Consider the following 21463-nt stretch of genomic DNA (forward strand, 5'->3'; position numbering starts at 1 on the left):
AGAGCACAAGGAGGGGAAAGGGAAGCACAGAAAACAGAATGATAGAAATAGTTTTACCAAGAGCATATAGAGAAAAGTAACTTAAATGTGGAGATTTCATAAACATTTTGAGATTAAAAGACAGGTTGAAAATGTTATTCTTTTGGGGGAAAAAAAGGTAATTATTCTGTAATAGATTCTGTTAAGTATCCAGGAATATATCAACTTGGGGAATTTAAAAGACTTTAGGATTGAGGTCATTCACATAGAAGATATGGGGCTTCCATGGAGCCAAGGCCACTGCAATGTGATACTGGTTTGGGACAACTGAATAGAGAGTAATATATGACATGATTCATTACTATCAGCTTTGTCTCTCCTACCCTGAGAAAGCTCATTTTTCATCAGTCACCTTTTTCCTTCAGATCTCCAAAGGGTCAACAATGAAAAATAGGACGTTTACTGAGTTCATTCTGTTGGGCTTCACAAATCAACCTGAGGTCCAAGTTGTGATATTCATCTTTCTGCTCCTCACTTATGTGATAAGTGTCCTAGGAAATCTGACCATCATCATTCTCACTCAGGTACACCCTCACCTCCAGACCCCCATGTATTTCTTCCTCCGGAATTTCTCCTTCTTAGAAATTTCCTTCACATCCATTTTTATTCCCAGATTTCTGACCAGCGTGACAACAGGAAATAAAGTCATCAGTTTTGCTGGATGCTTCATTCAATATTTTTTTGCTATATTCCTTGGGGCAACAGAGTTTTACCTCTTGGCTTCTATGTCCTATGACCGCTATGTTGCCATCTGCAAACCCCTGCATTACCTGACCATCATGAGCAACAGAGTCTGCATACAACTTGTGTTCTGCTCCTGGCTGGGGGGATTGCTAGCTATCTTACCCCCAATCACCTTGATGAGCCAGGTGGATTTCTGTGCCTCCAATGTTCTGAATCACTATTACTGTGACTATGGGCCCCTTCTGGAGCTTGCCTGCTCAGACACAAGCCTCCTAGAACAGATGGTCATCTTTGTGGCGGTTGTGACTCTGGTGGTTACTCTGGTGCTGGTGACATGTTCTTATACATACATTATCAGGACCATTTTGAGGATCCCTTCTGCCCAGCAAAGGACAAAGGCTTTTTCCACTTGTTCTTCCCACATGATTGTCATCTCCCTCTCTTATGGCAGCTGCATGTTTATGTACATCAATCCATCAGCAAAAGAAGAAGGCGCTTTCAACAAAGGAATAGCTGTGCTCATTACCTCAATTACTCCCTTATTAAACCCCTTCATTTACACTCTAAGAAATCAGCAAGTGAAGCAAGCATTCAAGGACACCATCAAGAAGATTATGAAGCTTTAAAATTCAGAATACATTTCAATGAAAAATATATTTCACTTAGTAAATATGTATTGAGTGTCTACTATGTTTCAATTGCTGCACTGGCCCTTGAGGATAAAAATATGAAAGGCATATGTCCTAACTTCAAGGAATCCACAGTATGATAGAAAGGTGTATAAACTTTAAATTTACATAATAAGTTTACAAAAAACTAAAATAACATAGTAAGTGCTATTAGAGAAAGATAAAAGAGAATCCATAAAAAGAACAAAGAACAATTGGAGAGAATTAACTATTTTCCAGAAATGACTTGAAAGTCAAAAGGCAAAACATATTGTCTATTTAGAAGAGTGGAAAGATAAGAATTCAGAGTAAGAAAGAGAGGCCATGATGAAGGTATTATTTAATTACAAACTAGGGAGTTAGTTGACATTGGTGGGTCAAGAGAAGTTTTAAGAAAGGAAATTATATTATCAGCATTATTTTGAAGGGAATCTAGCATTGGTATTGTTCTTCATCATGGAGCCCTGGGGACTGTGCTTCCGTCAAAGTGTCAATAATTTTGATTCTCCTCCCTTATGCATTCATCTTTCAACTGTAGCCATACTTTCATCCTTCCATAAAGGAAAATAAAATGAATATTTTGTTCATTTGGTCCACTTTTCCCCAAATGAGGTGAAAAATCTCAAGATTTTGTCAACTTACACATCCACTTTCTAGAACTTATGGTTAGAAGAGGCTTCTAAAGCCAAGGTTAAAAGCCTCCCACTTCTATGCAGGATCTATTGTTGCTTTTCATAGCGCTGACATCTTTTCAAGTTAATGGCTGACATCTCCCACCCTCTCTCTTTGGTAGTTTCTGGTCATTTTTTTTTCTATTATAATTTTATTTTCATCTTTTTGTTTACTTTTGTTAGATATTGGAAAAGACACTGGGGAGCCTGGGTGACTCAGTCGGTTAAGCATCCAACTTTGGCTCAGGTCATGATCTCACAGTTTGTGGGTTTAAGCCCCCACGTTGGGCTCTGTGACAGCTCAGAGCCTGGAACCTGCTTCAGATTCTATGTGTGTGTGTCTCTCTCTGCCCCTCTCCTGCTCACACTCTGTCTGTCTGTCTGTCTCTCTCTCTCAAATAAACAAACATTTAAAAAAACAATTAAAAAAAAGAAGGGGCGCCTGGGTGGTTCAGTTGGTTAAGCGTCCGACTTCAGCTCAGGTCTCATGGTCCGTGAGTTCGAGCCCCACGTCAGGTTCTGTGCTGACAGCTCAGAGCCTGGAGCCTGTTTCAGATTCTGTGACTCCCTCTTTCTCTCTCCTCCCCCACTCATGCTCTGTCTCTCTCTTCTCAAAAATAAATAAACGCTAAAAAAAAAATTTTTTTTAAGAAAAAGAAAAGACACCTTCTGTGATATGACTCCATTCTTTTAACTTTTCCCCAAGTTTTTGCTTTTGTTCATATCATAAGCCAGGGATGTCTGTCATGAACTGAAAATGAGTATAAAGTAGCAATATGGTTTTATATTTAGAATGTTCCAAATTATGAGTGTTAGCAACAAAATGGGATTAGACTACCCTACCAAGGACTCTACACATGGATTTAAGGCAACAACAACTTGAATATGAATTGTTGATGGTAGGGCCTCAATTTCCAAGGAACTAAAAACATTTTTGAAAATCTGAGTACTTGTAAATATTTTAGTAATATCCTAATGCACTGTAGAATGCTGGTTACTGTTTGAAGCACAAGCAAAACATCATCTTGTGTGTTCACATGCTTTATATGTGATAATATGTGATAATATTCTTGAGTGGAATAATGCTTCTTGGGAATTTAAGAAACAAGCTGTATTGGACCCATTATGAGAGAAAATTTCCAGAACCACAGAAAATATTGAAGAGTGCATCATATTTTGAATAAAAGGTCTTTTATGTAAAGCCATTGCTATTTTGAATATCTGGATTTCTTTGGTGGCTAAGCCAGAGATTAGTGATGCCTTTTAATTTATTACAAATTGTTGGGAAGCATCATCAAAAAGACATGACCAATGATTGACTCGTGAGCTGGACCCATACTTGGAGTCTCCTCCCTCCCTCCCCTATCTTTGGAATGTGGGCTCCACTTGCCTTTCCCAAGAGGCTGCTCCAAGAACACAACCTTGAGATAATGACATGGTGTGGAGAACACCTGCATGTTATATGTGACAGAACCCAATTAAAGCTTCTTTCTAAACTTTTAAGATGTAATGGGCAGCTGTGAGGATCCAACAGTCTTGCTGCTGCCCAAGACAAGCCTCATACGCAAGTTCCCTTTGCTCATTAAAACTGCCACCTGCCAACCTGGAATGGCCTGCTTCTTTCTTCAGTCTCTCCCTGCCTTCTGAGTACAGGGGCCAGCTTCAGATTTCACCCAGGAATCTCCCAAGAGGGTTACAAACCAACACAAATTCACTGAGCTATCAACTCATATAGAAATGTTATCAAATAGCCACATTTTAATTGTTAAGTTCCTGAAAATCCACATTTCTACCAAAATCCGTGGTAAATTGGAAGACAATGCCATATAGTGGTCAAAAATATAGGCTTTGGTTCAAATCCCAAATTCTCAATGTTGTACAAGAGTTTCCTTGGGATGGTTACTTGACCTAAGGCTTACTTTTCTTAAACTCTAAAATGTGGATAATAACCATATCCAATGTATATGATAGTTTTGAGCATTAAATGAGATAATAGGCATAAAACATTTAAAAGCCAATACTTAAGGTTTTAATAAGTGATACCCATTATAACAATATGATAATGGTGAATGATACTTTCTCAAGAAAGTGGGGCTTAACTAGTAAAAATAGACATTAAATTGGTAGGTTTAATATAACTGGGACTTTATAAATGTTGGCCATTCTAGCTGTAATCCTTCTGCAGCAAGGCCAGTTTATTTACATTTCTCTTATGTCCAGTTGCATCCTAGGACAGCCGCCAGATCAATGAGGGTCTTATCCACACTTCAGATAAAGCCAAGCAGAACATCTGGCAACAGATTATTAGGACCTGGCTGCATCAACTCGATGTGCCCTGGATATCTCTAACCATACAAAATAAGGAAAGAGGGTACTTGGTCTAAGTCAAAGTCTAAGAATACTAAGCAGGGTTTCACTTGGCTTTCATAATATCAGCATTTAGAAATTAATTTGGGAAGAAACATATTACCTTCTAAATGAGCTTGTCAAAAAAAAAAAAAAAAAAGACGAGTCATGCTCTTCTAAAACTGTTCATTAAGCTGGCTTTATGCTAGCACATACTTGGAATGTAATCCAAGCTATAGATAAACAGAGGAATGCATTTATCGATTCTGCAGCTGAAACTTTGGAATGTTCAATTTCTAAATGTATAAGTTAGTGGGCATCATCCCTCCTGTCACCAATGGACACAAGAATCGAAAGAAACGGTTTTAGCTACCGGTATTCTCAGGATAACATTAGAGCAGAGTTAGAACAAGAAAATAATAAAAACACATGAGAACTGACCTGCCACACTTCAGCATTGGTTCCTCTATCCTCTATTCCTTCGTCCCTAGAGGTTATGGACTACAGATTATAGATCTCAATAGGTAGTATTCTCCCAAAGCTGCCCCTTGCAAAGAATTTAAAATAAAATTCAAAAGAAAAAAAAAGAGTATTTTTTAAGATGGCAAGTTAGGTAAGAACACTTCTATAATACTTGGGCCATCTGGCCTAAGGATCTTCTTTGTCATTTCTCTAAATTTATCCAGAAGGTCACAAATCAGGGCTTAAGCTTCTATTCCTATACATTACTAGACAGTAGAGCTAAGTCTATACTTATGTAATGAAGCCAAAATCACCACCCATGTTAGAAATATATCCACTAGGGGAGAGGGGCAAGATTACACACCATACAACATACGATGCAAAGAAGAATTACTGGAATAGAAACAGTGGAGAATTTGAAATAAGTATAATTTCCTCAAAAATATAAGAATGATGCTGGCACAATGAAGGACAAAATATTATTTTTTTAAAAAACAGGTGAAAATACTGCTGAAAAACATAACAAATGAAAAAACAAATAAACCAAAAACCATAAAATACCTAGGGATAAATCTAACCAAAGAGATGAAAAATCTATACACTGATTTTGGGATGAGCACTGGGTGTTGTATGGACACCAATTTGACAATAAATTTCATATATTGAAAAAAAAAAGAAAAGGAAAATCTATACACTGAAAACTATAGAAAGCTTATGAAAGAAATTAAAAAAGACACAAAAAATGGAAAAATATTCCATGCTCCTGAAAAGGAAGAACAAATATTGTTAAAATGTTGATACTACCCAAAGCAATCTACATATTCAATGCAATCCCTATCAAAATAACACCAGCATTCTTCACAGAGCTAAAACAAAAAATCCTAAAATTTGTACGGAACCAGAAAAGATCCTGAATAGTCAAAGCAATCTTGAAAAGAAAACCAAAGCAGAAGGCATCACAATCCCAGATTTCAAGCTGTATTACAAAGCTGTAATCATCAAGACAGTATAGTACTGGCACAAAAACAGACACTCAGATCAATGGGAAAGAATAGAGAACACATAAATGGACCCACAAACATATGGCCAACTAATCTTTGAAAAAGCAGTAAAGAATATCCAATGGAATAAAGACAGTCTCTTCAGCAAGTGGTGCTGGGAAAACTGGACAGAGACATGCAGAAGAATGAACCTGGACAACTTTCTTACACCATACACAAAAATAAACTCAAAATGGATAAAAGACCTAAACATAAGACAGGAAGCCATCAAAATCTTAGAGGAGAAAGCAGGCAAAAACTTCTTTGACCTCAGCCACAGCAACTTCTTACTCAACATGTCTCCAGAGGCAAGGGAAAGAAAAGAAAAATGAACTATTGGGACCTCATCAAAATAAAAACTTCTGCAAAGCCAAGGAAACAATCAGCAAAACTAAAAGGCAACCAACAGAATGGGAGAAGATATTTGCAAACAACATATCAGATAAAGGGTTAGTATCCAAAATCTATAAAGAACTTATCAAACTCAATGCCCAAAAAACAAATTAATCCAGTGAAGAAATAGGCAAAAGACATGAATAGACACTTCACCAAAGAAGACATCCAGATGACCAACCGACACATGAAAAAATGCTCAACATCATTCATCATCAGGGAAAAATACAAATCAAAACCACAATGAGATACCACCTCACACCTGTCAGAATGGCTAACATTAACAACTCAGGCAACAACAAATGTTGGCAATGATGTGGAGAAAGAGGATCTCTTTTGCACTGCTGGTGGGAATGCAAACTGGTGCAGCCAGTCTGGAAAACAGTATGGAGGTTCCTCAAAAAAGTAAAAATAGAACTACCCTACAACCCTGCAACTGCACTACTAGGTATTTATCCAAGGGATACAGGTATGTTGTTTTGAAGCGGCACATGTACCCCAATGTTTATAGCAGTGCTATTGACAATAGCCAAAGTATGGAAAGGGCCCAAACGTCCATCGATGAATGAATGGATAAATGTGTGGTATATATATACAATGGAGTATTACTCGGCAATCAAAATGAATGAAATCTTGCCATTTGCAACTACGTGGATATAACTAGAGGGTACTATGCTAAGCGAAATTAGTTAGAGAAAAACAAATATCATATGACTTCACTCAATTGAGGACTTTAAGACACAGAACAGATAAACACAAGGGAAGGAAGCAAAAATAATATAAAAACGGGGAGGGAGACAAAACATAAGAGACTCTTAAATATGGAGAACAGAGGGTTACTGGAGGTGCTGTGGGATGGCAGATGGGCTAAATGGGTAAGGGGCATTAAGGAATCTACTCCTGAAATCATTGTTGTACTATATGCTAACTAATTTGGATGTAAATTTAAAAAATAAAATTTAAATTTAAAAAAAAGAAATAACAAATAAAACAATGAGGCTGGGGCACCAGGGTGGCTCAGTCAGTTAAGCATCCAACGTTTGATTTTGGCTCAAGTCATGATCTCATGTGGGATTGAACCCTGCACTGCTGTCAGCACACAGCCTGCTTGAAGTTCTCTCTCCCAATCTCTGCCTCTACCCCAATCAGACTCTCTCTCAAAATAAATAAACATTTTTTAATGAAGCTTATACTTAGAGAGATAAAATCAAAATAAAAATAGTGACCTAGATCAGATCTGATAAGGTCTCCCATTAGGCAACAAAAAACAATAAAGACATTAGATAGATAACAGAAAACAGTGAAGATATTAGAAAGATAGGTGGTTAGATATACAGGCACCAAAAGACAAGTGCAGCTGCCCAGATAAATCTATATAATAAGAGTTACCGGTAAAGAGAAGGGGTGGGGAGAAAAGGAAATAATAATGTATTTCCTATAATACAAAAGGATGGATATTTCTAAGTATGATGAAATGGGATCAATAAGGAAAATCTATACCTTAAGAAATCAGACATTTAAATGTGATGGTAAAATAAAAGAATACCTCAAACTGTTTGCCACACTAAGAACAAATTTGAAAACACTTTTAAAAGAAATACTCAGAAACAACAAAAAAAAAAAAAAAAAAAGAAAGAGAGAAAGAGAGAAAGGCTGACTCAGGATTTTCAAGATAATGGAAGAGTAAGAGGACCCTAGGCTCCTAGACAACTACATAACTATCAAATCATCCTAAATCCCCCACAAATCCACTTGAAGACTGACAGAACAAACTCCACAACTGAAGGGAAAGAAGAGGCCACGTCAAAGAAGATAGGAGGTCCAGAGACATGGTTTAGGGGAGAAATGGATTGTGGGTGCTGTGGAGGAGAGGGAGCCATTGTCGCGGAGAAGGGTGAGACAGAGAGAGAGGAGCACACAGAGGAAAACAAGAACTTTTCCCCAAAGTCACTGGCTTAGAAAATGAGGGGTTGAATTGCGAGTTCTTGCAACCACAGGACTCAAACACTAGAGTTTTAAAGGTCTGTGGGCTTGCCTGGGATAGAGCCAGGAAGGCACTACCCTACTCCTGGAGAGAAGGCAGGCAAACAACCTGGGAGCAGAGAGCATAGAAATAGTGATCTGACAAATGCCTGGGGCATACAGCCGGGGGGGGGGGGGGGGGGGGGGGCGGGTAGGGAGCATTATTCACTCTTCTTGGAGCATGTCCCTGAGAGGCAGGTTTATGGAGATGCCTCTCTAAGGACAAAGGATTGGCTGGCACCATTTCCCTCCCCCACCCTTTAGCATAAACACAGAGTCACCTGAGGGAAGCAGCTCAGCCTGGACACTGGCTACCTAACTTGCTTACACCAAGCTCCACCACCTGTACTCTGGTGGGACTGCCCTTCTCACTCAATCTTGCCTCAGCCCTAGTACAGAGGGTTCTCTACCAAAAGACCAGCACATATCCCTGCACATGCCATGTTTCACAACCAGAGAGTTCTGCAGGGCCTCAGTTCTGGTACAGTTGGTGTCAGTTCTCATTACACAAGAAGAGCAGAATACACCTAGTTAGAACTCACCACATTCAGGCCAGGGACCAAACACTGCCCATAGCAGGCATGGAGAGCCTCTGTAGATAACCAGCCTGAAGGACAGAGCAGCCAAACACAACAGCAGAGTGATGCACCACACACTAGAGATACTCCCTAAAGCACCAGACGCTGAGCACTACATTAACTCTTCTTCATAAAGCCATTACTTTCAAGAGCAGGAGACCTAACTGGCTTTTCTCACATACAAAAGAAGGCAGAGTCTTAGACAAAATTCCAAGATGGAGGAAATTATCCCAGGTCAAAGAACAAGATAAGGCCATGGCCAGAAGTTGATGGAGAACTTAAAGCAATTATCATAAGGATACTCACCAAGCTTGAGAAAAGAATAGAAGACATCAGTGACATAAAAGAGGTAAAAAAAGAATCAGAGAAGAAGAATGCAATCTATGAGATTGGAAATAGGCTTGATGCAATGAACAACAGACTGGAAGAAGGAGAGGAGTGAACTAGTGACCTAGAAGACAAAATAATGGAATACAAGGAAGCTGAATCAAAGACAGAAAGAAGAATTATGCAACACAAGAATAGAATTAGGGAACTCACTGACTCCATCAAACGTAATAACATTAGTATTATAGTCCCAGAAGAAAGGAGAGAAAAGGGGACAGAAAATTTCTTTGAAGAAATAACAGCAGAAAACTTCCCTAAACTGGGGGAGGAAGCAGACATCCAGATCCAGGAGGCACAGAGAACTTCCATCAAAATCAACAAAGTAGGCCAACATCAAGAAATACTGTAATTACATTTGCAAAATATAGTGATAAAGAAAAAAATCTTAAAAGCAGCAAGACAAAAGAAGTCATTAACTTATCAGGGAAAATCCGTAAGGCTAGCTGGAGATTTCTCAACAGAAACTTGGCAAGCCAGAAGGGAGTGGCATGATATATTCAAAGTGCTGAATGAGAAAAATCTGCAGCCAAGAATATGCAATCAAGCAAGGCTATCATTCAGAATAGAAGGAGAGATAAAGAGTTTCCCAGACAAACAAAAACTAAAGGACTTCATGACCACTAAACCAGCCCTGCAATAGTAAAGGGTACTTTTTGAGTGCAAAGGAGAGACCAAAAGCAACAAAGACAAGAAAGGATCAGAGAAAATCTCCAGAAACAATGGAAAAACAAGTAATAAAATAGCAATAAATACATACTTTGTATTTATTACTTTGAATGTAATGGACTAAATGCTCCAATCAAAAGAGAGTGGGTGTCAGGGCACCTAGGTGGGTAAGTCAGTTGAGCATCCAATTCTTTATTTCAGCTCAGGTCATGATCTCATGGTCTGTGAGACTGAGTCCTGCATCAGGCTCTGGGATGACAGCGTAGAGCCTGCTTGGGACTCTCTCTCTGCCTCTCTCTCTGCCCTTCCCCCCACCTCTCTCAAAATAAATAAATAAATAAATTTTAAATGAATAAATAAAACATGCTACTAAACTATAAATGGATCAACCAGGAAATCAAAGAGGAAATAAAAAGAATACATGGAAACATATGAAAATGAAAACACAATAGTCCAAACCTTTGGGATGCAGCAAAAGTGATCCTAAGAGGGAAGTATATAACAATACAGTCCTACCTCAAGAAGCAAGAAAAATCTCAAATACACAACCTAACCTTACACCTAAAGGAGGCAGAAAATGAACAAATTAAGCCTTAAGCCAGCAGAAAGATGGAAATATTCAAAATTAGAGCAGAAATAAATTATATAGAAACTAAAGAACAATAGAACAGATCAATGAAACCAGGACCTGGTTCTTTGAAAAAAATAATAAAACTGACAAAACTCTAGCCAGACTCATCTAAAAGAATAGAGAAAGGACCCAAATAAATAAAATCACAAATAAGACAGGAGAAATCACAACCAACAACACAGAAATACAAACAATTATAAGACAATATTATGAAAAACTATATGTTAACAAATTGAACAACCTGGAAAATATGGACAAATTCCTAGAACCATATAAAAAAAGCTGAAAAGGGAAGAAACAGAAAATTTGAACCAGACCAATAACCAGGAAAGAAATTGAATCAGTAATCAAAAAAAACCTGACAAACAAAAGTCCAAGGCCAGATGGTTTCACTGGTGAATTCTACCAAACATTTAAAGAAAAGTTAATACCTATTCTTCTCAAACTATTCCAAAAAATGCAAGAGGAAGGAAAAGTTTCAAAATCATTCTATGAGGCCAGCATTACCCTAATTCCAAAACCTGATAAAGACACCACAAGAAAGGAAAACTACAGGGCAATATCTCTGATAAACACAGATGCAAAAAATCCTCAACAAAATACTAGCAAACCGAATGCAACAATACATTAAAAATATCATTCAGGGCGCCTGAGGGGCTCGATCAGTTGAATGTCTGACTCTTGTTTTCAGTTCAGGTCATGATCTCATGATTTGTGAGATCAAGCCCCACATCTGGCTCTGTGCTGACATAGCAGAGCCTACTTGGGATTCTCTCTCCCCCTCTCTCTATTCCTCTCCCATGCTCACACATGTGTGCACTATTTCTCTTTCTTTCCCTCTCTCTCTCTCTCCCTCTCTCAAAATAAATAAACATGAAAATATTTTTAAATAATTTTTTTTTTAAAAATCATTCACTACAATCAAGTGGGATTTATTCCTGGGTTGCACATGTGGTTCAATACTTGTCAGTCAGGGATTCCTGGGTGGCTCAGTCAGTTAAGCATCTGACTTCAGCTCAGGTCATGATCTTACAGCTCATGAGTTCAAGTCCTGCGGCAGGCTCTGTGCTGACAGCTCAAAAGCCTGGAGCCTGCTTCGGATTCTGTCTCTCCCTCTCTCTCTGCCCTTCCCCTACTCGCTCTCTGTCTCTCTCTCCTTCAAAAATAAATAAACATTAAAAAAAAATTTAGGGGCGCCTGGGTGGCTCAGTCGGTTAAGCATCCGACTTCGGCTCAGGTCATGATCTCACAGTCCGTGAGTTCAAGCCCCACGTCGGGGTCTGTGCTGACAGCTCGGAGCCTGGAGCCTGTTTCGGATTCTGTGTCTCCCTCTCTCTCTGCCCCTCCCCCTTCATGCTCTGTCTCTCTCTGTCTCAAAAATAAATAAACATTAAAAAATTTTTTTTAATTTTTTTTAAAAACATTTTTATGGCACAAAAACAGACACATTGACCAATGGAATAGAATAGAAACCCCAGAACTAGACCCACAAACGTATGGCCAACTAATCTTTGACAAAGCAGGAAAGAACATCCAATGGAAAAAAGACAGTCTCTTTAACAAATGGTGCTGGGAGAACTGGACAGCAACATGCAGAAGATTGAAACTAGACCACTTTCTCACACCAGTCACAAAAATAAACTCAAAATGGATAAAGGACCCGAATGTGAGACAGGAAACCATCAAAACCCTAGAGGAGAAAGCAAGAAAAGACCTCTCTGACCTCAGCCATAGCAATTTCTTACTTGACACATCCCCAAAGGCAAGGGAATTAAAAGCAAAAATGAACTACTGGGTCTTTATGAAGATAAAAAGCTTCTGCACAGCAAAGGAAACAACCAACAAAACTAAAAGGCAACCAATGGAATGGGAAAAGATATTTGCAAATGACATATCAGACAAAGGGCTAGTATCCAAAATCTATAAAGAGCTCACCAAACTCCACACCCGAAAAACAAATAACCCAGTGAAGAAATGGGCAGAAAACATGAATAGACACTTCTCTAAAGAAGACATCCGGATGGCCAACAGGCACATGAAAAGATGCTCAACGTCGCTCCTCATTAGGGAAATACAAATCAAAACCACACTCAGACATCACCTCACGCTAGTCAGAGTGGCCAAAATGAACAAATCAGGAGACTATAGATGCTGGCGAGGATGTGGAGAAACGGGAACCCTCTTGCACTGTTGGTGGGAATGCAAATTGGTGCAGCCGCTCTGGAAAACAGTGTGGAGGTTCCTCGAAAAATTAAAAATAGACCTACCCTATGACCCAGCAATAGCACTGCTAGGAATTTACCCAAGGGATACAGTACTGATGCATAAGGGGCACTTGTACCCCAATGTTTATAGCAGCACTCTCAACAATAGGCAAATTATGGAAAGAGCCTAAATGTCCATCAACTGATGAATGGATAAAGACATTGTGGTTTATATACACAATGGAGTATTACGTGGCAATGAGAAAGAATGAAATATGGCCCTTTGTAGCAATGTGGATGGAACTGAAGAATGTGATGCTAAGTGAAATAAGCCATACAGAGAAAGACAGATACCATATGTTTTCACTCTTATGTGGATGCTGAGAAACTTAACAGAAACCCATGGGAGAGGGGAAGGAAAAAAAAAAAAAAGAGGTTAGAGTGGGAGAGAGCCAAAGCATAAGAGACTCTTAAAAACTGAGAACAAACTGAGTGTTGATGGCGGGTGGGAGGGAGGAGAGGGTGGGTGATGGGTATTGAGGAGGGCACCTTTTGGGATGAGCACTGGGTGTTGAATGGAAACCAATTTGACAATAAACTTCGCATATTGAAAAAAATAAAATGATAAACAAAATACTTTTCACATGCTAAAAAAATAAAAATAAATTAAAAAAATAAAAAATAAAAACATTTGTAAATCTATCAATGTGATACATCACATTAGTATAAGAAAGGTTGAGAACCATATGATCCTCTCAATAGATGCAGAAAAAGCATTTGACAAAGTACAACATCCATGCATGATTAAAAAAACCCTCAACAAAGTAGGATTTAGAGGAAACATACCTCAACATAATAAAGACCTTATAGGAAAAACACACAGTGAACATCATCCTAAATGTGGAAAAACTGAGAGCTTTTCTCCTAAGGTCAGGAACAAGACAAGAATGTCCACTCTCAACACTTGTATCCAACATAGTACTGGAAGCCACAGCCATAGCAATAAGACAACAAAAACTAATAAAGGCATCCAAATCAGCAAAGAAGAAGTATTGACAGATAACATGATACTATCTATAGAAAACCCTAAAGAATCCACCAAAAAATTGCTGGAACTCATAAATGAATTGGGTAAAGTCATAAGATACAAAATCAACATACAGAAATCTGTTGCACTTTTATACACCAATAATAAAGTGGCAGAACAAGAAATCAAGGTATCAATCCCACTTACAATTGCAACAAAAATAAGATACCTAGGAATAAACCTAATGAAAGAGGTTAAAGACCTGTACTCTGAAAACTATAAAACATGGATGAAAGATTGAAGATGACACAAAGAAATAGAAAGACATTCCATGCTCATGGATTGGAAGAACAAATATTGTTAAAATGTCTATACTACCCAAAGCAATCTATACATTTAATGCAATCCCTATAAAAATACCAGAAGTATTTTTCTCAGAGGTATAACAAACAATCCTAAAATTTGTATGGAACCACAAAAGACCCCAAAGAGCCAAACCACACTTAGAAAAACAGAGATGGAGGCATAACAATTCTGGACTTCAAGTTATATTACAAACCTATCATAATTGGGGTACCTGGATGGCTCAGTCAGTTAAGTGTCTGAATCTTGATTTCAGCTCAGGTCATGATCTCACAGTTCATGGGTTTGGGCCCCACGTTGAGCTCTGTGCTGACAGTGTGGAGCCTGCTTGGGATTCTCTGTCTCTTGATCTCTCTCTCTGACCCTCCCACACCCACATGCACAATCTTTCTCAAAAATAAATAAACTTTAAAAATAAAAAGAATGAAACAAAGCTGTCATAATCAAAACAGTATGGCACTGGCACAAAATAGGAACAATAGATCAATACAACAGAATAGAAAACCCAGAAATAAACCCACAACTCTATGGTCAATTAATCTTTGACAAAGCAGGAAAGAATATCCAATGGGGGAAAATGTCTCTTCAACAAATGGTATTGGGAAAACTGGACAGCAACAGGCAAAAAAATTACAATGGACCACTTTCTTACACCATACACAAAAATAATTTCAAAATGGATTAAAGACCTAAATGTGAAACCTGAAACCATAAAAACTCTAGAAGAAAACACAGCAGTAATTTCTTTGACATAGGCCATAACAACTTCTTTCTAGAAATGTGTGTAATTTTTTTAGCAACTGTACTTCAATAAGGCTTTTTTAAGCTTCAAATTAAATGAAAAGTTTAAATTTCATGGAAGGATTAAATAATTTTAAAATGAAATAAACATAATCCATCAATACAATTTACTATATCAACAAAAAAATTTTGTAAATATATGATTATCTCAGTATATGCAGAAAATGCAAAATTAAAATTCAACATACATTCATGATTTTTTTAACTCCTAGAAAATTAGAGAGAGAAGTAAGTTTTTCAACTTAATATAAGGCCTCCATGAAAAAAACAACAACTAACATTAATCTTAATGGGAAAAACTGAATGTCTTTCACCTAAGATTGGGAACAAGGCAATGTCCACTGTCACCACTCATATTCAATACTGTTATAGAAGTCCACTTATAAAATTGGAATAAGACATGAAAAAATATTGGAAAGAAAGAAATAAAACTGTCTTATTTGTAGACTGCATGATCAACACAAAATTCCAAAGATTCTACAAAGGCTACTGGAACTAATAAGTGAATTTAGCAAGATCACAAAGTGCAAGTAAACATATAAAAATCAACTATATTTCTATATATTAACAATGAGCAATTACTGGAGTTTACAAGAAATAGTACCAGAGACAAGACAGCTGTGTAAGTTCTCTGGAGATCTGCATACGGTTCCCTTGAGTCATCACTGAGTACTAATCAGCAAATGTGTATAATAAAACTACCCAAGGTTTGATCTAGGCTTCTCTGGCTTATTTCTGTATGAACCAAGAAGACATCTAGCTAACCCCCAAAACAAAGATCCCTGAAGCCATCTCCCTAAGGCAAAGACAACAGGTCTTTTTTTGTAGCTACAGAGACTTATTAATGAATTCCCATGCCTTCCTTGAGGGCACTTCCATTAGTTCCCTAGAAGCTAGATACAGTTTCAGGGTGAGCAGGCAAAAAGGAAACTGGAATTTCAGATGGAATCATGAAGGGTATAGAAAAGGTGAACAGAAACCTGTTCACAATATTCTAAAATATGAGAAATATAGGGAAGCTTCTCAAAGCTTGAAAACAACGAAATTAAGACAAATCAAAAGACATCTAATATATAGACACATATTCATGATCTTAACAGCTAGAAATTGTTGGTAAAAACTGAAAAACTAAACCCAAAATCTATAAAGAACTTACCAAACTCAACACCCAAAACACAAGAAATGGTCAGAGGACATGAATAGACACTTTTCCAAAGAAGACATCCAGATGGCCAACAGACAAATGAAAAGCTGCTCAACATGACTCATCATCAGGGAAATACAAATCAAAACCACACTGAGATACCACTTTACACCAGTCAGAGTGGCTAAAATTAACAATTCAGGAAACAACAGATGCTGGTGAGGATGTGGAGAAACAGGAACCCTCTTGCACTTTTGGTGAAAATGCAAATTGGTGCAGCCACTCTGGAAAACAGTATGAAGGTTTCTCAAAAAATTAAAAATAAAATTATCCTACAACTGAGCAACTGCACTTCTAGGAATTTATTCAAAGGACACAAGAGTGCTGATTCATAGGAGCACTTGTACCCCAATGTTTATAGCAGCACTTTCAACGACAGCCAAATTATGGAAAGAGACCAAATGTCCATCAACTGATGAAATGGATAAAGAAGATGCGGTTTTACATACAATGGAATACTACTTGGCAATGAGAAAGAATGAAATCCTGCCATTTGCAATAACGTGGATGGCACTGGAGTGTATTATGCTAAGTGAAATAAGTCAGTCAGAGAAAGACAGATATCATATGTTTTCACTCATAGGTGGAACTTGAGAAGCTTAACAGAAGACCATGGGAGAAGGGAAGGAAAAAAAATAGTTTCAAATAGAGAGGGAGGCAAACCATAAAAGACTCTTAAATACAGAGAACAAACTGAGGGTTGATGGGGGGTGGGAGGCAAGGGAAGGGGGAAATGGGTGATGGGCATGGAGGAGGGCACTTGTTGGGATGAGCACTGGGTATCGTATGTAAGCAATGAATCATGGGAATCTACCCTCAAAACCATATATATACATTGTATGTTATGTATGTATATATACATTGTATGTTACCTAACTTGACAATAACTTATATTTAAAAATAATAATAAAATAAATCCTCACAAATAAAAATTCAGTAAAAAAAAAAACTGAAAAACTAAGATTTCAGGAGACGGAAAAGAATTGTCCAAGGTCTCAGTGTTAATAACAGAACTAGACTAGAATCAAAGTCTTCTGATGTCTGATACAGAGGCATACCATGTCCACATTATGAAAAAGTACCCTTATTTAACGCCATGTCTGAGCATAATATTTGAGCAATACAATTTAAAATAAAATGAATATTGTGATCAGGCTGGACATATATGGCTATGCTTCAGGGCTAGCAAAAATTATAAGGATGACAAAGTTGTCTGATACCTTTTGACCTACTTATCAGTTCTCAAAAGTATTTATGAACAGAGAAAACAGACTCTTAACTATAGAGAACAGAGGGTTATCGGGGGGGGGTGGAGGGAGATGGTGAAATAGCCGATGGGAATTAAAAGTACACTTATAACGATAAGCATGGAAAACTGTACAGGACTGTTGAATCACTATATTGAACACCTGAAATGAATATAACACTGTATGTTAACTATACTGGAATTAAAATTTTAAGCTAAATTTAAAAAAACTACTAACAGTTATTACCAACTACATTATCAACAACTGATAGGGACACATATTCATTAGGAAGCAAGCTCTTAGGTAAGTATTTTGTCATCTTCTCGGGGGATTTTTGACAAATTGTCCTGCTTACAATTTGTGGCCAGAACAACTATATCCTGAGTAAATTAGTGAATTCTGATCCTGAGTAAATTAGTGAATTCTGATTACAAATTCCCCTGAGTACCACTTGGTTTTTTCCCAGCACTGATCCCCTGAGTCTGCAATAGAAGAGTCTATAAAGCAAATGTCTCTTTTCATTGAATGGAACCTGTTCAGAGCCTCTCACATGACCTAAAACTTCAGAACCTTAGATTCCAGAAGGAACCATGGACCATAGCACAAGGGGGAAGCTTCCAACCCCACCTCAGACTTTCCCTGACCCTTCTGCTGCATGATTTGGATGTTGACTAAGTAACAGAATTTTGTCTTTGGATAGCTATTTTTTAGGATTGTTGCTGCCGTAAGGGAAGAAAAGGCTAGATAAAAAAGAAGAATGGGTCAAGAAAAGATTTCTATGGAAATGTAATCCTGTGACTATTTGTACAGAGTTGCCTCCACATTTCGCTGCAAGTCTGAGCTCTTTTCATGAAACCACAGAGGACTTGCCAGACTGTACACTCCCTGCTCCCTCTTTGGGGGATCCTCAGAGGCCTGACAAGCTTGTGTTGTCCCTGGGCTGGTGAGTTCCTGAGGCCACTTCTCAGATAACCAGTCACTGTGCAGAAAAGGAGGGAGCCACAGAGCATAGTTTCCCTTGTCAGAGCCCCGAAATGACCCAAGACCAAGGTTTCTGAATTACTAGGCAAATTAGCTACTGCTCCTGTGAGCTTTCTTGTGCTCATTCTCAGAAAACAACAGGTTAAGAAACTTAAAAATTAAAAAAAAAATAAAAAAATAAAGCTAGAGGATAGTCCTCTCCAAAGAGATCCCTGTACTCCCATGTTCATTACAACATTATTCACAGTATTCAAGGTATGGAAACAACCTAGTTGGCCATCAATGGATGAATGGATAGAGAAAATGTAATATATATAATGGACTATTATTCGGCCTCAAAAAAGAAGGCAGTCCTGCCACTTGCAATGACATAGATGAACGTGGAGGCCATTATACTATGTGAAATGAGCCAGACAAAGACAAATACTGTATGGTATCTTTTATATGTAGGATCTAAATAAAAAGTCAAACTGAAGGAAACAGAGTAGAATGGTGGTTACCATGGGCTGGGTGGGGATAAATAGGGAGAGGTTGGTAGAAGTGTACAAGCTTTCAGTTATAAGATGAATAAGGTCTGAAGACCTAATGTATAGCATAGTGACTGTCCGTGTCCCTTCTGCTAGCAGCTCTTGGTCTTTTGGCCATCCTGGTGGTTCCTCGAGGGGCCGGCTGCCTCGCTCCTGGCCTTGCGAACCCGGCCCAGGCCCTGGGGGGGGGGGGGCATCCTCTGGTACAGGAGGCTCCCAGAACCGGGCTGCACTTGCCAAAGCGCCGGCTCTGGCCCAGCTCCCTGCGTGGGAACTGGAAGGGGCCTCTGGGAGCAGACGAGCCCAGGCGCCGTAGGCTTAGCAGACGTGGCCGTGTACTTCTCGCTGTAGGAGTGGGGGTGTCTGCGGCCTGCTCAGAGGGCCTGTAGCTGGACGTGGTGCCGGAGACCTACAGTCATCTGGGCGCGCTCGGTGAAGTCCCGCCTACTCGCCTGGGCCACCTCCCGGCCCACCCCGCCCACACTCGAGCTGGCACCCGCAGTGAGAGGCCCCAGGTCAGGAAGTCGGGACAGCAGGGGGCGGCCTCCGCGTGGCGTTTGCGTTCTCCCAGGGTTCCGAGGCACTAAGCCAGCCCTCATCTGGGTGGAGGAAGGGGCCGACCTGTGGGGCCCTGATGCCCGGGGTCCGGAGGTGGAAGAGTGTCTGACGAAACAGACTCAGATTCCAGAAAAGGACGGGAAAGGACAAAGAGAAAGGACTGAGGCACCGGAGAAGATCCTTTCTGTGGAAGCTCAGCCTCCTGGGCTGAAGGCTCTGAAACACCCTTCTGCTGGGCTCCCTTAGAGCTTGGAGCGACCATCCAAGACAACCCGCCGAGCTCACCCCCCACTCTGTGCCCACCCCGTCCCCAGAGCAGGCCAGCGTCACGGTTGCTACATGAGCGGAAGGAGTTTTGCCTGGCGCTCGGCCCTGGTGGCGCACCTGTGCACCCACACGGGCGAGAAGCCTTTCTGTAGCCCTGACTGTGGCAAGGGTTTTGGCCCGGCCTCCTCTCCGAGCAAGCACCGGGCCAGCTATGGCGAGAGCCGTCCTACCGCTGCCTGGACCGTGGCCGGGCTTCCCCCGGCGCTCAGCCCTCACCACTCACCTACGGGTCCATGCAGACCAGAAGCCCTGCCGCCGTGATGACTGTGGCCGCTGCTTTTGCCGGAGCTCTGCCAGCTCCAAGCACCAGCGGGTCCACGGCAGCGAGACTCCCTTCCAGTGCGAGGACTGTGGCCGCGCCACTGCCCATGCGTCAGACCTTCGGCGTCACGTGCGCACGCACACTGGAGAGAAGCCCTACCCATGCCCAGACTGCGGGCGCTGCTTCTTCAGAGCTCAGAAATGGCAGCGCATCGGTGGACCCACAGCGGACCACCCCTATTTCTGTCCTCAACGTGGCAGGCGCTTCGGCCAGAAGTCAGCCGTGGCCAAGCACCAGTGGGTCCATAGGCCTGGTGCCGGGAGACACAGAGGCCAGGGTGCCAGTGGGTTGCCTGTGCCCCTGGCCCCTGGCCACGGGGACCTGGACCCACCTGTGGGCTTCCAACACTACCCAGAAATATACCAGGAGTGTGGGTGATGGTCTCAAAGGTTGCAAGCCCAAGGGTGGAGATCTAGACGTTGCCTGAGGCCCAGGCTGGGCTCAGGGGCCTGAACCTCTGTGGCGGCTCCAGGGAAGTCACAGAACTCTGGGCAAGAGGTGGACCTGGGGGATGAGGACCATCTTACCCTGGGCCTTCACACGCTGGATCTGCTGACACCTTGCTCCCAACTGTCCCAGACTCTAGAATCCCCCTTTGCCGAGTTAAGACGTGAGGTAAGCACCTTCACAAGACAACCCCTGTGGGGACGGAAAAGCTGTTTCTCAGCTTAGACAAGAGGACTGAAATAGAAAATAACTTTGTTTTATCCATTGTCCTTTTTAGTGCAGGAATTGAAAACTGGTGGCCATGTACTGAATCTGGCTTGCAGCAACCTTTTAAACATTATTTTGGGCCCAACCAGCATTTTAAAATGTTACAAATTACTGGTTAAGATTTAAAAAGATATTTCTTTCACACGTAGGTTTCTGGCCTCTTCAAAGGTTTGGCAACTTGACCTGAGCTGAGGGACAGCTGTTCGGCATGCCCACCACTCCATATCCGCTCCTGTCCAATGTCAGCTGGCACTTATCATTGTCTGTCCATGTCTCTGGTAAAGCAGGCCCTCTCCATCTGGCATTTTCCCCTCATTTACGTGACCTGTTTGGCTCCTATATTCATTTGGGTTTGCACACTGGTGTACACCATTCATGTTTTCCTGAATCAGGGATTCAGGTAGACAGCATATATGTGAAAGGGTGGCAGGAGAGAAGTAAAAGCAGATTTTATTTAAAAAAAAAAAAAGAAGACCATAGACTATAGTGGATAATACTGTATTGTGTAATTGAAATTTCTTAAGAGAATAGAACTTAAATGTTCTCACCAAAAACAAAACAAAACAAACAAAAAAAAAATGCTTAATATGTGAGGTGATGG

At 40.1% G+C, this 21463-nt stretch overlaps 1 protein-coding gene and 1 pseudogene across 1 annotated transcript; both read left to right on the forward strand.

Annotated features, from left to right (window-relative positions):
• Positions 1-422: 422 nt before the first annotated feature.
• Positions 423-1349, forward strand: LOC102954169 (olfactory receptor 6C4-like). Its single transcript, XM_007081453.2, has one exon. It carries the CDS (start codon positions 423-425, stop codon positions 1347-1349), a length of 927 nt encoding a protein of 308 aa, XP_007081515.2.
• Positions 1350-18915: 17566 nt separating this feature from the next.
• On the forward strand, positions 18916-20526 carry LOC102970602 (annotated as a pseudogene).
• The last annotated feature ends 937 nt before the right edge of the window (positions 20527-21463 follow it).

Source organism: Panthera tigris, chromosome B4, assembly GCF_018350195.1.
Source record: "Panthera tigris isolate Pti1 chromosome B4, P.tigris_Pti1_mat1.1, whole genome shotgun sequence".
Taxonomy (NCBI): Eukaryota; Metazoa; Chordata; class Mammalia; order Carnivora; family Felidae; genus Panthera; species Panthera tigris.

What these genes read in the sequence shown, in the direction of transcription:
- LOC102954169 (XM_007081453.2), top strand. Translation starts at nt 423, where the DNA reads ATGAAAAATAGGACGTTTACTGAGTTCATTCTGTTGGGCTTCACAAAT.